The sequence below is a fragment of the Lytechinus variegatus genome, chromosome 2 (assembly GCF_018143015.1).
Source record: "Lytechinus variegatus isolate NC3 chromosome 2, Lvar_3.0, whole genome shotgun sequence".
Lineage (NCBI taxonomy): Eukaryota > Metazoa > Echinodermata > Echinoidea > Temnopleuroida > Toxopneustidae > Lytechinus > Lytechinus variegatus.
In genome coordinates, this window is record NC_054741.1 from 25,612,289 (window position 1) to 25,626,484 (window position 14,196).

The 14,196-nt window shown below is 37.6% G+C and overlaps 1 protein-coding gene across 3 annotated transcripts in view; it reads left to right on the forward strand.

Annotated features, from left to right (window-relative positions):
- LOC121407678 overlaps positions 1 to 14,196 on the forward strand; it is a 50,419-nt gene that overhangs the window by 28,298 nt on the left and 7,925 nt on the right. For all 3 annotated transcript variants that reach the window (XM_041598863.1, XM_041598862.1, XM_041598864.1), the window contains one exon: positions 11,814 to 13,956. In XM_041598863.1, coding sequence (XP_041454797.1) covers positions 11,857 to 13,956 — 2,100 coding nt within the window. In that variant the 5' untranslated portion in view covers positions 11,814 to 11,856. The remainder of the gene's footprint in view (positions 1 to 11,813; positions 13,957 to 14,196) is intronic.

A 14,196-nucleotide genomic window follows, 5' to 3' on the forward strand; every position in this document is an offset into this window, starting at 1 on the left:
ACTGCCATGTCTTCATTTCATCACATATACGTGTGCGCATCTATCTGATATTTTGAATTTGAGCAGTCTTGTATATTTTCATTTCATTATCAACATGATTTGGTCACGATGATGTAATAATGTTTAAATGTGTGCTCTTTATTAACGTTGGATAAAAAAATTGTACATGTCTTCTCAGTTCTCATCAACGATGTCATATAACACGATCACCCTGTTCACAGTTACGGAATGTACTTTTCTGTGTTCATAATGTGGTTGTGAGTAAAAACTGAATGTTTTCGAAGTTAAATGGAGAAAAGAAGGAAAGAAAACTTTGAAAAAGAGATTTAACGTGAAATTGCAAAAAAAGTCTTAAAAGTAAAAACATATAGTTATCAGCGTATATGTATGTATAATATTTTTAGGTGATTTTAATCTGTTATACGTTATGAATCCATCATCAAGGGCTCTTTATCATTAAACGTTGTATAAAAAAGTTAGATATTAACATGAAACCACTCATTATAGACCCTGTCCAAAGCCATTATGCCTTCAGTATGATGTTCAATTTAGTAAAAAATAATTTATACATTTTTTTCTTCATTTCACTATTAATCACTATTGATGAGGACAAGAAGACAATAAGCCATTCAAGCATAAACCAAAGTTTCGATATTAATTATCCATGTGTGCAGTTCAGGAAAATGTGAATTTGAGTTTTATAGTAACATACTTTGGAATGTATATATGAAAAACATAAAAGAATGTTCTGAATGTAGAAAATTTAGCCTGCCAAAATATGCATAAAATTAGCACCTGTAAGTCACGATAAAGACCCAAATTATTGAAGGCTTCAATTCAAAAAGAAATTCAGCATATCAGCAAGAACTGGAAAATTATCCCTATTAAAGATCCAGACCGGACCAAAAAATGAAACTGACAAATTATATACCAATCGAAAGCTTATAAGCTACTAAATACAGCAAGGTATGCTTTATGCATTTTCACCGCTTCCCAGCTGAGTATTTTGCTTAAGAATATTCCAATTATCGGGCTTCGAACCCCGTTTAGAAAATAGGCTTTATTGTGCTTTTCACCTGCCTCGAGACCGTGACGTCACGTTGTGTAAGAAGCGTCGTGATTCCATAGGTTTGTACACAGAAAAACTGGGTGATTTTTTTGCTTTCCAGATAACACATTTCATTCTCTTCACTTCTATCACAGAGGAATATCACATATATTTTTTCCCACAAGCTTGAATATATGGAATCTACAGTTTTGAACTAGTTTTTGCCATATTTTATTTCCTGCTTATTCTATCTGCATTTAGATTATGTATAACAACTTTTCCTGACATAGCAATTTAGGCCCAATAAGAGCCAAACAAAGAAATCACAAAAAAGGTAGTGAATAGTTGTAGGTTTACAACAATTTGAACAGTGAATAATTTTGAGTGCCATTTTCATCTGAAAACGAAAAAAAAAATGGATTCATAACATGGAAATGGAAGAAAATACCCAATGCTTTTGTACACAAACCTACGGAATCACAACCCTCCAGACACAACGTGACGTCATCATTTCCAGGCGACGTGGGGGTGCGCAATCAAAGCGTAATTTGGAGGAGCAGTTTCTTTGATTTCTATTTAATATTGTTAACTATTGGAAGGAGATATATGTAATATTTTTGGTATATTTGTATTGTATGAGTCATCACCTTTATTTTGATATATGATTGTTTTTACACCAGTCAGGGTCTTTAAGATAGGGTACATGTATGTACCATTTTCCTGAGACCAAATACAGTACAGGCGACAAGAAACAGTGAGACAAATTTGCTGTGTATGATGGTTCATGGTCTTGTTCGTGCCCTTTATTGTTTTTTATGTGTGAATGCTATAAAAAGGCTAACCATAAAAATATGTATCCATTGATTTAATTTATGGAAATTTAACATACTGTGGTACAAAATTTACCAGTAAAATGCAGTGTAATACCGGTACTGATAATTTGAGGAAAGTTTCCTTTTCAAACGAAGTTGGATCTACATGTAGGAAGTATAATAACATCTTGCCCTACATGTAGTAGAATTTGCAGGTTTGAAAACATACTTAGTGCTGTATTATATTTTGAACTGCTCCATGTCCACTGCCCCCCCCCATAATGGTTTTCGAAAATCATCAAAAGCACCATGGTTATTTTATTTTACATTACCTGTAAAATAACAACTAATCTCATGAGCTGATTGTATTCATGATAAGAAATAAGTTAATGGACGTTTTGATGTATTTACTGTAAATTGAATATTCACATTGAAAACAATTTATACATGTACACTGTAGTTAATGTTACAGAGTCATTATCAATATCACCGAGCATTCAGTAAAAATACCAAGTTACATCATTTCTTTCCAGTTGAATGTACTTAAATTTTCATCTGTCTATCACAAACCTACCTGATACGTATCTTGCTCTGAAATTTTTGATAAGTTCAGTTGTTCAGCTGGTGGGATTTTTTCGACCATCTGTTAATTTTTTCTTTTTATAATTCTATTTATGTAATAAAAAATCTGTGGTGATTCAAATTGTCTATCCCTGGTGCAATCTTTTTTTTCCACAACATGCATCAATATTTTTTATATTGAGGGTTATTATTATTAACCAATTATCATCTCGGTCAGGTAGTATAAAGTTGGGTACCAGTAGCATTTTTGTTCTAACTTTTATATACATGTAGTTATATGTAACAATGTCAATACGTGCCTAGCGGGGTCCAGGGGGGGGGAGAGTGAGGGCATTAAGATTTTAAAATTCCAACAAGTATTCAGTGCAGTAGGCTATTTGATAAACATACATGTAGACAAAATTTATCCATGATACAAATTGTCGTAAACTAAAAAGAGGAGAACTGTATAACATGTGATATAAGAAAACAAATCTTACAATGATTCTGTTGAATATTGCTATTAAAGGTTTATGTATTCCTGGAAACAATGGAGAAGCTACACTTGACAAGCAATTTGTACACTGCGCATCGTTAGCTGTAAAAGAAATTACGCTTTAAGTTTAGTCCAATATAACGGCCGAAAACATTCTGAGTTTAGAATCGTTTGCGGACATGAAGACAGAAGGGGGTGAGAGTAGCTCCAAATGAGTGTTGCTTGTACTTTACAGAAGTTTTGTGTCTCCCTTGAACATTTTCTTGTTTAAAGAGGGTGGGTCACGTGACTCTCTATTTCCCCTGAATACACGCCCAAATTCTAGCTCAAGCCAGGAATGCTGAAAGAAGCAAAGGTCACTCACTACGCTGTGCTGTCGTCCCATTGGTTAGCACAGTTGCCGTGGACCCTCTTTTTTCCCCCTTTCTTGCTCTTAGCGTATGTCGTCTGCGGTATTAGCTATCTGGGCATGAAGAGAGAGAGAGAGAGTCGGGTAGAGAGGCAAGCAGAGAGGTAAAGTTCAGATTGTTGTGAAGACGGATGTGCTGCTGTGTATTTCAGCTACCCCTGGATTATTCCACTTGCAAACAGAAAGGGGGAGGGACATTTTCACGTTAACTATTTAGGGATTCTGTAATCAGGAAAATTTACTGATTTTATTTCATTATTTGGCAATGATGTTTGAATTTGATTCATTCAAATGCAACAAGTACTTGTACAATCCATAAGCAGATTGATTTCTTCCCATACGGTAAAGGTAAAACGATGATTAGAACTGCCATTATACATTATTGTTATGCGTATACATGTATGTGTACCAGTCATGTAAATTGTATTTAAATTGTATATAAAGGCGACAGATTCATTTACTTTGAATCACAGTGTTTTTGTATACTGTACGCAGACTTGTTTGGTAATCCTTACAATTACAATATAACCTAGGAGTTCAAGAAGTGTGAAAACTGACCGGAATTGGTAACAATTTAATTTCATGCATGTACATGTAGGCCTATATTGCATATCTTATCGCATACCCAAGGCTGTATAGCATTTCGTGTTGTATTAGGATTGTTTTCATCCTAGATATTTACAGTGTATATTTCTAACAGAGGCACGTCAAAAATGAAAATGGACATGAAAGAAAGAGCAATTTTCTTTTATAGCACATAGTTGATAATAATTATGGGAATTGGCAGGTCCATCATGTTCACCATCGCTTGATATTAATTAATCCAGTGGATGGAAAAATACATTTAAAATGCGAATTGACTAGAACACGCTGTTGTAAATAGTCGCACTCAGCTTCCTACCCGTACAACTCGTTTTGGAAGCCTTCTATAACACACAGTGAATTTGCGCTGGTACTCCTGACCATGAGTCATTTCCCAGTGAGAGCAATTACCCGATGGACGCTGTTACGCTGCGTACCATGCCCCTCCCTCAATAGACATTGGCTCAGTGCTGGTGAAAATCTACCGCACTTCATCACACTTGTCCAAATTAAATTCAGCGCTGGAGTACGATGAGTAGTCAGGTCATGCATAAATTTCCGCGAGGAAGCCTCACATTTGCACGTACCCGAACTCGATTGTATTATCATGTACCAGTACATGGACAACATGAAAGATTTTGCAAGGATTATTCCACCTACCCCCAGGCCCGCCCCCCCCCCCTTCCCCATCCATACTGAATCTGTGATCAGTAGGCTCTCTGTCCTCACATGAACAATGTATGTTTTGTCTATAAAGAGATGGCAGTGAGTCATTGTTCATTGTGCATTTATTATGTAAGCTGTTGTACGCATAGGATATGATATTATGGGGTTTTTTCTTATAAAATGAGTGTATAGGGCTTATTTGTCCATGCATGCTGGGTAAATTCACAGGTATATACATGTACATGGTCATTTTCATGCTTTTCTGCGAGGGAATGCATTAATGCGAAGACAACTCGCGTGGTACAATGAACATTTTTATCGAGTAGTGCCTTTTCGACTGCTTGCAATCCGAGTACAGAATCTGTAAAATTAAAGGTACACATCAGCCATTGTGATTAATGTACTGTTAGCATGCATATTCATATAGGCCTATGGAATTCTTGGCCCCGTTGCATATTGTGGTAACTTCCCCATCCAATGGTCTACAAAAATTGGTTAAGCTGATCAACAGCCAATCAAAATCAAGGATTCAATGCGAGTGTACCATTGCATGGCAAAGTTACCATAATAATTAACTTTTATGCAACCGGGTACAGGTTGTATTTTACAACAATGCCCTCCCATATTAAAGATTATTAGTTAAAAAACGTGGCTGTGATCATGTCAATTATCCGGACATATTGTTCTTGTTTGAAAATGCATAGATATTTGTATCAAATGCGAAATGTGCTTTTGGTTTTGATTATATGCAAGTTTGGTTGATTAATCTCATTTTTGTAACCCTATCCCTTTGTAATGTAACCATCTCCTTTTTACATATATATATTTTTTTCCAATGGTCAATTGGAATTAATTACATGTATATTCTTAGATTCCAGTTATTAACATGTAAATAGAAAAATGTGCCCAATTATGCACACATTTCTTGATCAAATTTGCTGAATATGAAAATGAAAGAAAAATATTTAAGGGCAACTCCAATTGATGAAAAAGTTATCCTGTAAATTCTTTCAGTAGGACTAGCAATCACGTAAGCTGAATTGGTGGAGCGACGTATTTCCCTATTTAGCAACCACAATTTTTGTTTAATCCACATGAATCTTTCATAAGATATTAATTCTCATTTAAATGCAGTTAATACCCTGTCAAGGATTAGAGATAAAAATCACCTTTTCCAGCCACTATTGTGATTATGATTTCAAATATGACCAAGCCTTGATCACGATCCATTGTATGTTTTTGCATGCACGCGCATTGCCGTTGCTAACAGCTATGAGCAAATTGCAACCCTGTCTGCATCTTCTTTGGGTTTTTACTTTGACTTTGATAAAAATGTGGATGAATGTGAGTGCCGCAGTTGCAAGGCACAATAGACTTGCAACTGATTAAGGACATGCTAACACTCCATACATGTATTTAATCATGAAGTTCGGAGGGGGGGGGGTGTTTCATGAAAAGACTTAATCCGACAAGTACCAGTTTATCCGACAATTACCATAGGAAGAGTGCCTCTCAGCCAATCAGAATCAAGGAGATATGTCAGATCCGATAACTTGTCGGATGAAAATATTGATGAAACGCTCCCCAGATGACCTTGGTTGTTTGAGCACTTAAAGAAGTACCTGCAGGACTTGTGATGACTCTATTCATCACTTAGAACATATCGCTGCATGTAGCATATTTTTTATTTCTCCAACCGCTACCTCACATGCTCTGTGTGTGACGTGTGTGAGACAAGGGTTTGATTGAGGCTTAACTTATTAACTTTCATTCCTATGTCAAGTTAATTACGATGGAAGATTAATTTCTCGAAAGAATCACCATTCTGGTTTACTAGTTGGCATCTCACTGTGTCACTACAGTACATACATACATGCATGGAGCTACTAACAAAGATGGAGATCTGGCTCTCTTGAATGGTTTACCCCATGCGCGGCACCACTAATCCCCTCACAGCATGGGATCAGATGGGGAAAGTTGATCAAATTCAATTTAAAATGCTGATATTCAGACCCAATGGGTAATATTAATAGAAAGAAAATTTACAGATCATAATCTATGAAATATAAAAGTTAAATAAGTCTAGATCTATCTCTTCCAAATACATCGATTCTGTTTTTCCAAAACGATTCGAAGCTGAGGCTGTACTGTGTGAATGAGCTGAGCATGCGAGCTCAGAGCTCCCGCTCACGCTCGCCTTCAACTTACACAAATAGAGTAGGTATGGCACTGGAGGATACTCAACGATGCAACAATCGCCGTAGAAATGCCCCATAGATTTGCAGTTACATTATCAATGCATACAAAACAAAACAAATAATCCTAGCATCGAAAATTCGAAATTAACTTCAAAATATGCTTTTTCCCCTCGTAATTTTCAAGACTGGAGCGTACAGGAAAAGATTTAAATAAAGCAAAAAGACAAGAGTATGACTAATCTCCAACTTTCTCTGTTCCTACTGTGGCTGGATCAAATCAGATTGTAACGTATTTGGTATGTATGCAAAGGGGATCATCTCAGAAGTTCAACCATACATCAGGAATCCGTACGAAGAGATATGGACGTTGGAAGCACAGCAAGTTGTGTTTTGATTTTGAAAACTAGAGCACGGGAGGAAGTCATGTGGGAGAGCGTCATTTACGGCAGTGCATCGAAGGGACCTTCACAGAATCTCGGACCTCAGATTTTATGAGCGGGCTTATGGCGTTATATAAGCGAGCTCTTACTTTTGCCTGGCGGCTCACTGATTGATGATAGATCTCGTTTCTTCACCTGAAGGAAGCGATAACAAACAATTAAATAGAGGAATTGGAAGATGGATCTCCATCTTTGTTAGCTCCATGATTCATGTATGCTATGCACTCTCAGGCATGATGTACAGCAAACTTTGATATTTATTTGCATCTTTGAATAGTTGGTGGTTTCCATTTCCTTCAAAACTTCTAGTTATTGCTTATTATACATGAGGAGAATGTATAGCATATCTGTCATTCCATCAAAATAAGATATCTGGCCTTGTTAAAAAAGCGGGCTTACCTGGCTTATTGCGATGCTGCCCGGGCAATTGCGGTGCCAAGAGCTGTAGTCTGAAAGCAAACAATAGTGTGGGGTTGAGGATTGTCCGGGGTTCAGAAACTGTAGTCTGAAAAGCATCTTATGTAGTTATTCCACTGACATCAGAATTCACGAATCGCCAATACCAGTTAGGCTTCATGTAGCAACCACCAAGAACCTGTATTCAATGGGTCAAATTTTGCATAAAAATACTAATACCCTAAATTGATTCTTTGGGTGGTTCTTTACACTACAGCAAAGTTCTTTGAAAATTACCAATGAAATGGGCGATTCCGCAGTCAGTTGCAGTACGCTTTTATGTGTCTTTTCTAATACTTGGTGCTTGCTTTCAGATTGAAATGGATGAGTGTTTCTGTCAAGTTTATTATGTCAATTTTTCTTGACAACCAAGACTTTAAAAGACTACATACAGAAAGGTTGTATGCTGTACATGTAAATTGTGGCTACCATGACGTCCAAAAAATCTGTCAGTCGCATTGCACAAAAAGATCATGGAAAAAAAGTGACTGATTGCTTTTAATAGTTTTTTTCAAATCAAAACACTTTTACCAATTTCAATACCTGCAAAGCATTACTTACATATAGAAGTCTCAAAATAAGACACTTGAATTTGGGAGCAACTTCGAGTTTCTTTTGTAGATGTAAAAACTCCGTTCAGTCGCATTACACTTTGTCGGGCACCACAGAGATGACATTTTATAACCCTTCCTGCAACTTATATTTGAAAATTTTCTCTTAATATGATGATATATGATGGCCTTCATATTATTCTAAAGGAAATTAAATATAAACAATATTTTTTCCGTTAATTGAAATCAAATTTAAAAAAAAAATATGTAGTCCCATGCATATAATTTTTTGTATGGTTGGGATTTTCCTATAAGATGTGTAAGAACAATGTTTGTGGCTAATTGTGTCCCCCTTAGTATTTCTGAACTTCCATATGAGTTTTGATAGAAAATTTTGATCCAGATTTGGAATTGCCCAAGTAAGTGATTTCAATCTTCTCAGATCAGTAAAATACACAATAAAGCTAGCTGGGTTAGATACATTACCATTGTCACTTATTGGCCATATTGAAAACAGATAGTGTCATGGCCTGCCTTTAAACAAAAAGATAAATATCTGATTTACTTCAGTAATCGTGATGTATCCATCTTCTTTTGCTAGTTTATGTTTCATGAATTGCCCTTGGATATAGTACACAGATTTTTGCACTATAACACCATCTCCCGCCCGGGAGTGGGAAGCACTCACAATATATTGGTGGTACAAAGACGTGCCGCTTTTTTAGACCTAATTTTCAGTTCTCAAGATACTTCGAATGACAAAAGTTCAGTTCAGAAGCCGCCCAGCCCTGTTCGCAAGACCGCCGTTACGAGACATCTCAGTTCCCTAGCCCTGCCAAACTTGTCAAGCACGAGCTCCGCATGTGAGAGGATGCACTTATGGCTTCGCAACAGAGCGAAGTACACTTCCAAAATACATTTTTAGGCTGTATTTTCTTGCTTCTTTGGAACCAGATTCATCGCCAACCCTTATACTTCAGTACTGTTGGTTTGGCTCGTTTAAAATTATCTGAGCGCGACTTTTTAAGTGATTTTCTGAATTGCTTCTTCCTTTTTAACCCATTGTAACGTTTTGTGCATAGTGTCTATGCGATGTCTTCTTCCTCCCATAGCTTCCCCGTGCTCTCTCCTGCATGATAGCTCTTTGTTTGGCACCCAGTTTTAATTCATTCTCTTTTGTTACACAAATATTTTCTTCTTTGCTTTCCAGCCGTAGTTTCGGGCGTTGTCTCTTCTCTTAGGTTTGAAACCTGGATTCTTTACTCTGCTTTCCTTTCAGGATTTCAGCTGGACTTGAAATCTTTTTATTCAGCTCCCTTTTATAGGTTTTTAGCTTGGTTTCGCTCCTCTTTACTATTGATTCTGCCTCTTCTGGCCTGATGGATTATGTGATTAGTTTATAATCCTCCTTGCATCTCTCGTACGTGGTTAATTAATTATTAACCCTTGTCTGCCTTATTATTCAGTAGTTAATATTTCAGTGTTATTTAATTAATTAAAACAGAACAAAGTGAATTTATCTCTCCTTTGTTTTTTGGGATACGGCACTCTTGGGGGTCCGGTCTAAATATATATTTGATTACAGCAAAGAATGTAGATATGCTTCAGCAAGCAACCCTTTTTGTCTCACCTGCGAAGCAAAGTGAGACTATAGGCGCCGCTTTTCCGACGGCGGCGGCGGCGTCAACATCAAATCTTAACCTGAGGTTAAGTTTTTGAAATGACGTCATAACTTAGAAAGTATATGGACCTAGTTAATAAAACTTGGCCATAAGGTTAATCAAGTATTACTGAACATCCTTTTAGAGTTTCATGTCACATGACCAAGGTCAAAGGTCATTTAGGGTCAATGAACTTAGACCATGTTGGAGGAATCAACATCGAAATCTTAACCTGAGGTTAAGTTTTTGAAATGTCATCATAACTTAGAAAATATATGGACCTAGTTCATGAAACTTGGACATAAGGTTAATCAAGTATCACTGAACATCCTGCATGAGTTTCACGTCACATGACCAAGGTCAAAGGTCATTTAGGGTCAATGAACTTTGGCCGAATTGGGGATATCTGTTGAATTCCCATCATAACTTTGAAAGTTTATGGATCTGATTTATGAAACTTGGACATGATAGTAATCAAGCATCACTGAACATTTTGTGCAAGTTTCAGGTCTCATGATTAAGGTCAAAGGTCATTTAGGGTCAATGAACTTTGGCCGAATCGGGGGTATCTGTTGAATTACCATCATAACTTTGAAAGTTTATTGGTCTAGTTCATTAAACTTGGACATTAGAGTAATCAAGTATCACTGAACATCCTGTGCGCGTTTCAGGTCACATACCAAGGTCAAAGGTCAATGAACTTTGGCCGAATTGGGTGTATCTGTTGAATTACCATCCTAACTTTGAAAGTTTATGGATCTGATTCATGAAACTTGTACATAAGAGTAATCAAGTATCACTGAACATCCTGTTCGAGTTTCAGGTCACATGATCAAGGTCAAAGGTCATGTAAGGTCAATGAACTTTGGCCATGTTGGGGTTTTTTGTTGAATAACCATCATATCTCTGTAAGTTTATTGGTCTAGTTCATAAAAAGTGGACATAAGAGTAACCATGTATCACTGAACATCTTGTGCGAGTTAGAGTAGTATTCAAAGTCAGCACTGCTGCTATATTGAACCGCGTGATGCAGGTGAGACGGCCAGAGGCATTCCACTTGTTTGTTATTTACGAGGGGATATAAAACCTACAAATCATTCCAATTATGAAAGTTTAGTAAAACAAGTTTGCACGGAATGATCTGTTCAGAGCTGTGTTGCTGTACTCATGATATCGGTCAACTTGACTCGTGTATAACAATTAAATCGTTAAAATGATATTACATGAGTCATGACATATCATATTGAAGTCATGATCTTGTGAGTTCATCCACACAACCTAATGTTTTATGAGACTTGAAGCCTACATGTATACTGTAATATGCATTCATTGGGCAAAAAAATTGTATGGTTGTCCTCCAGTTCTTTTTTCATTAAAAACAACAATATAAATACAAACGTCTACATTTGAACTAGGCAACAATATCCCTCTTTCATTGCTTATGTTTTGATCACTGATCTGTATAGTGTATTATATTATTGCACACATACATACAGCCTACAACACATATTGGGACTACATATAGGCCTATAGGCTTTATGAATCTATATTTTTCATTTTGTCATTTATTCAACACAAATTTTGCTAATATTGGATTTTTAAATAAAAACTGAAAAAAAAATTTGGCGACACAAAATTCGGTTGGGCGGTTAAGGACAACCAGACAAGTTTTGGGGGGGGGGCCTTAGCAAAATGGGGTGATTTGTCTTGACATAAGAACTTGTAAAAATGTCGCTAAGCACTGTTGCATTATATCTGAGCACTAGGAAATCTTGCTTGGTACGTTTTGTGGCATCGTATTTCAGTGCTTGTTAGAGATTAGCTGATCTGGTGAATTTCTCTGTCTTTGTTAATCCCTAAATAAAATGCTGACCATACTTTACCTTGGGATATTTTCTTTAACATTTGTGTCTGTATTGCTTGTATCTTTCAGATGTATCAACAACAATGGCGTGACAGTTCCAGAGTTGAAGATCATGATGGATTCTCTTGCCAGTCCATGTAGACCACCCTCCCAGCCCATCATCATGGAATCCCCAGAGTCTCCTCCCCCTGTGGACCAGCAAACCCTGGGTTGTGAGCGGACATACACCGACTCTGATGAACTCGTCTTACCAATGATAGCCACAGAGTCATTTCGTACTTGTCTCTCCAGCAACCTCACGCCACCAGAAAGTGACCTTTCTGAATCCAATTTTAAGAAGGGTGAAGACAGTGCAGGAGATGCGTTTGTGAATAGCAGCGGAGATGCCCCTGGTGGTGAGATTGTTGAGATGAATGCTGAGGACATTGAAATTGATGGCTCTCCTGAGGAAGGCTTTGTTCAAACAAGTGAATTGCAGTGTGAGCAATCCGTGCCCATTGATGACTTTGATAACCCTCATGAGGAGGAATTTCAATCTGAACCTGGTCATCTTTCTCATGAAGCAGAGTTGTCTGTAGAGTATTCTGCAGAAACTTCCCAGGAAGATCCTCCACTTTGTTCAAAAGGAGAAGCCAACATTGTCCATAGTGAAAGCATTGATCCTAATGACCACGCACAAAGTGTGAATGCCGTTTCATCCAATGTGTCATCAGCTATGGATATTGAAGAGCGTGAAAGTATCACTGAGGTCATTGTGGAAGAATCAGAGAAGAACACCAGATTAACAGATGTGATGCATAAAGATGTTGAAATGGAGAGCACTATATTATCAGGCAGTCAAGTCAATGATTCAGACAACATGGCACCTGCTTCCCCACTCGAAACTCAAGAAGCAGATACTGAAAGTCGTGCTAAGCATGAAAATACAGAAAATGACATTCTTGAGCAAATAGTAACCATGGATGCTCACAGCAAGAGTGATGTCTTAACTAATATTTCTGGTAGTGAGATCCCAACCAATGATCACTCATCCATAGTCATTCCAAATACAAATCCTGTTGGTGACTCATCCAAGCTTCCTTCAGGACTTTCGATGCAGAATGTGATTGTTTGTGAAGAACAAAGACCAGTGATTCATGAGGAAGGAGACCACGCAATTGATTCTAGAACTGAAGATGGTGTTGAGGAAATGGAAACAGCACAGGAAAACCTTAGTTCTACTGTTGGAAATAGCATATCAGAAAAGTCCAATGACTCTTCATTACATGATGATTCTAACAAGGAAATTATACATGATTCTTCAAGTTTTGGACCAAAGGATAGTGTTATTTCAACCGAAGTTGCAAACTCTTCCACTCTAACCACCCCTATTAGCAAGGTTAAGCAGAAAAAGAAGTTTTCTCTTGATAATATGCTAGCCAGGGTCAATTCTTCAAGTACTTGTAGTCAAATTGCCATGCCCCAGGAGAGTGATCAGAGTGGTCCCACTGGTTTACAGTCCCAGTCTAGGAGAAAAATTTTCAAACAAAAATCACCTGCAGCCGTTACTTCTTCATGCTTTCAAAACTCAGATATAGATGACTCACAGTCAGATGAGGACGGTGATTTGTCTTTAAATCAGCTTAATATCTCGGAAGGTACTAATGAAGTGAATGATAATAATGAAATGGACTCCGAAGATGGTATTGGAGCACCAGAAAGTGTCCTTTGCAAACCAGTCAGCAGTATGCTGGGCAAGAGTAGCAGCCAGAGGCGGAGAAATTCCAGCTCTCCCCGTATCGCCCCGGCAATTGAAAACATGCTTGATGAAGCTTCAGACATTACCGATTTCTGTGACATTGCAAATAAATTCTTTGAGGGTAGGGAAGAAGAAAGGGATGACCAACAAAATTCTTCGGCACGATCATCACCAGTTGAAGTATGTCAACAAGCTGCCTTTGAGGATGGACATGAATCACCTATAGAACTTCCGAGGCCACTCCCTGATGTGCCGCCACAAATGAATGAACTGCTCCAACCTTTACCTGCCAATTCTTCACCCTCAGCTCCTTTGCCACAGGACAGTGGCAGAGTGTACCAAATGCAAGGGAATCCTCCACAATTAACCATTGCCCCGCCACCAAGAGCCCTGCCACCGAAAGCGATGTCAAATAATCTGGCAGCAGTACCACCACCATCAGCACCACCTGTCCCAGGCAGCACCACCCTAAAGGTGAGTACATTCTCCCTGTATCTGCAATCTCAGTTATTAATTCTTTGTTCTTGTTGGATTAATTCTATTGGTGGATGGATTGATTCCAAGCCTGGTTGATTGATGTAAAGTATTTTTGTCATAGGGTTGAAATAAAGTTGAAAATTAAGACCAGCGGGGGTTTTCACCAAGATTTAAGTGTGTCTGAAAGTCATGTTTCAGTGCTGTCATGCAAATGATATGTAAAATACTGTAATATAG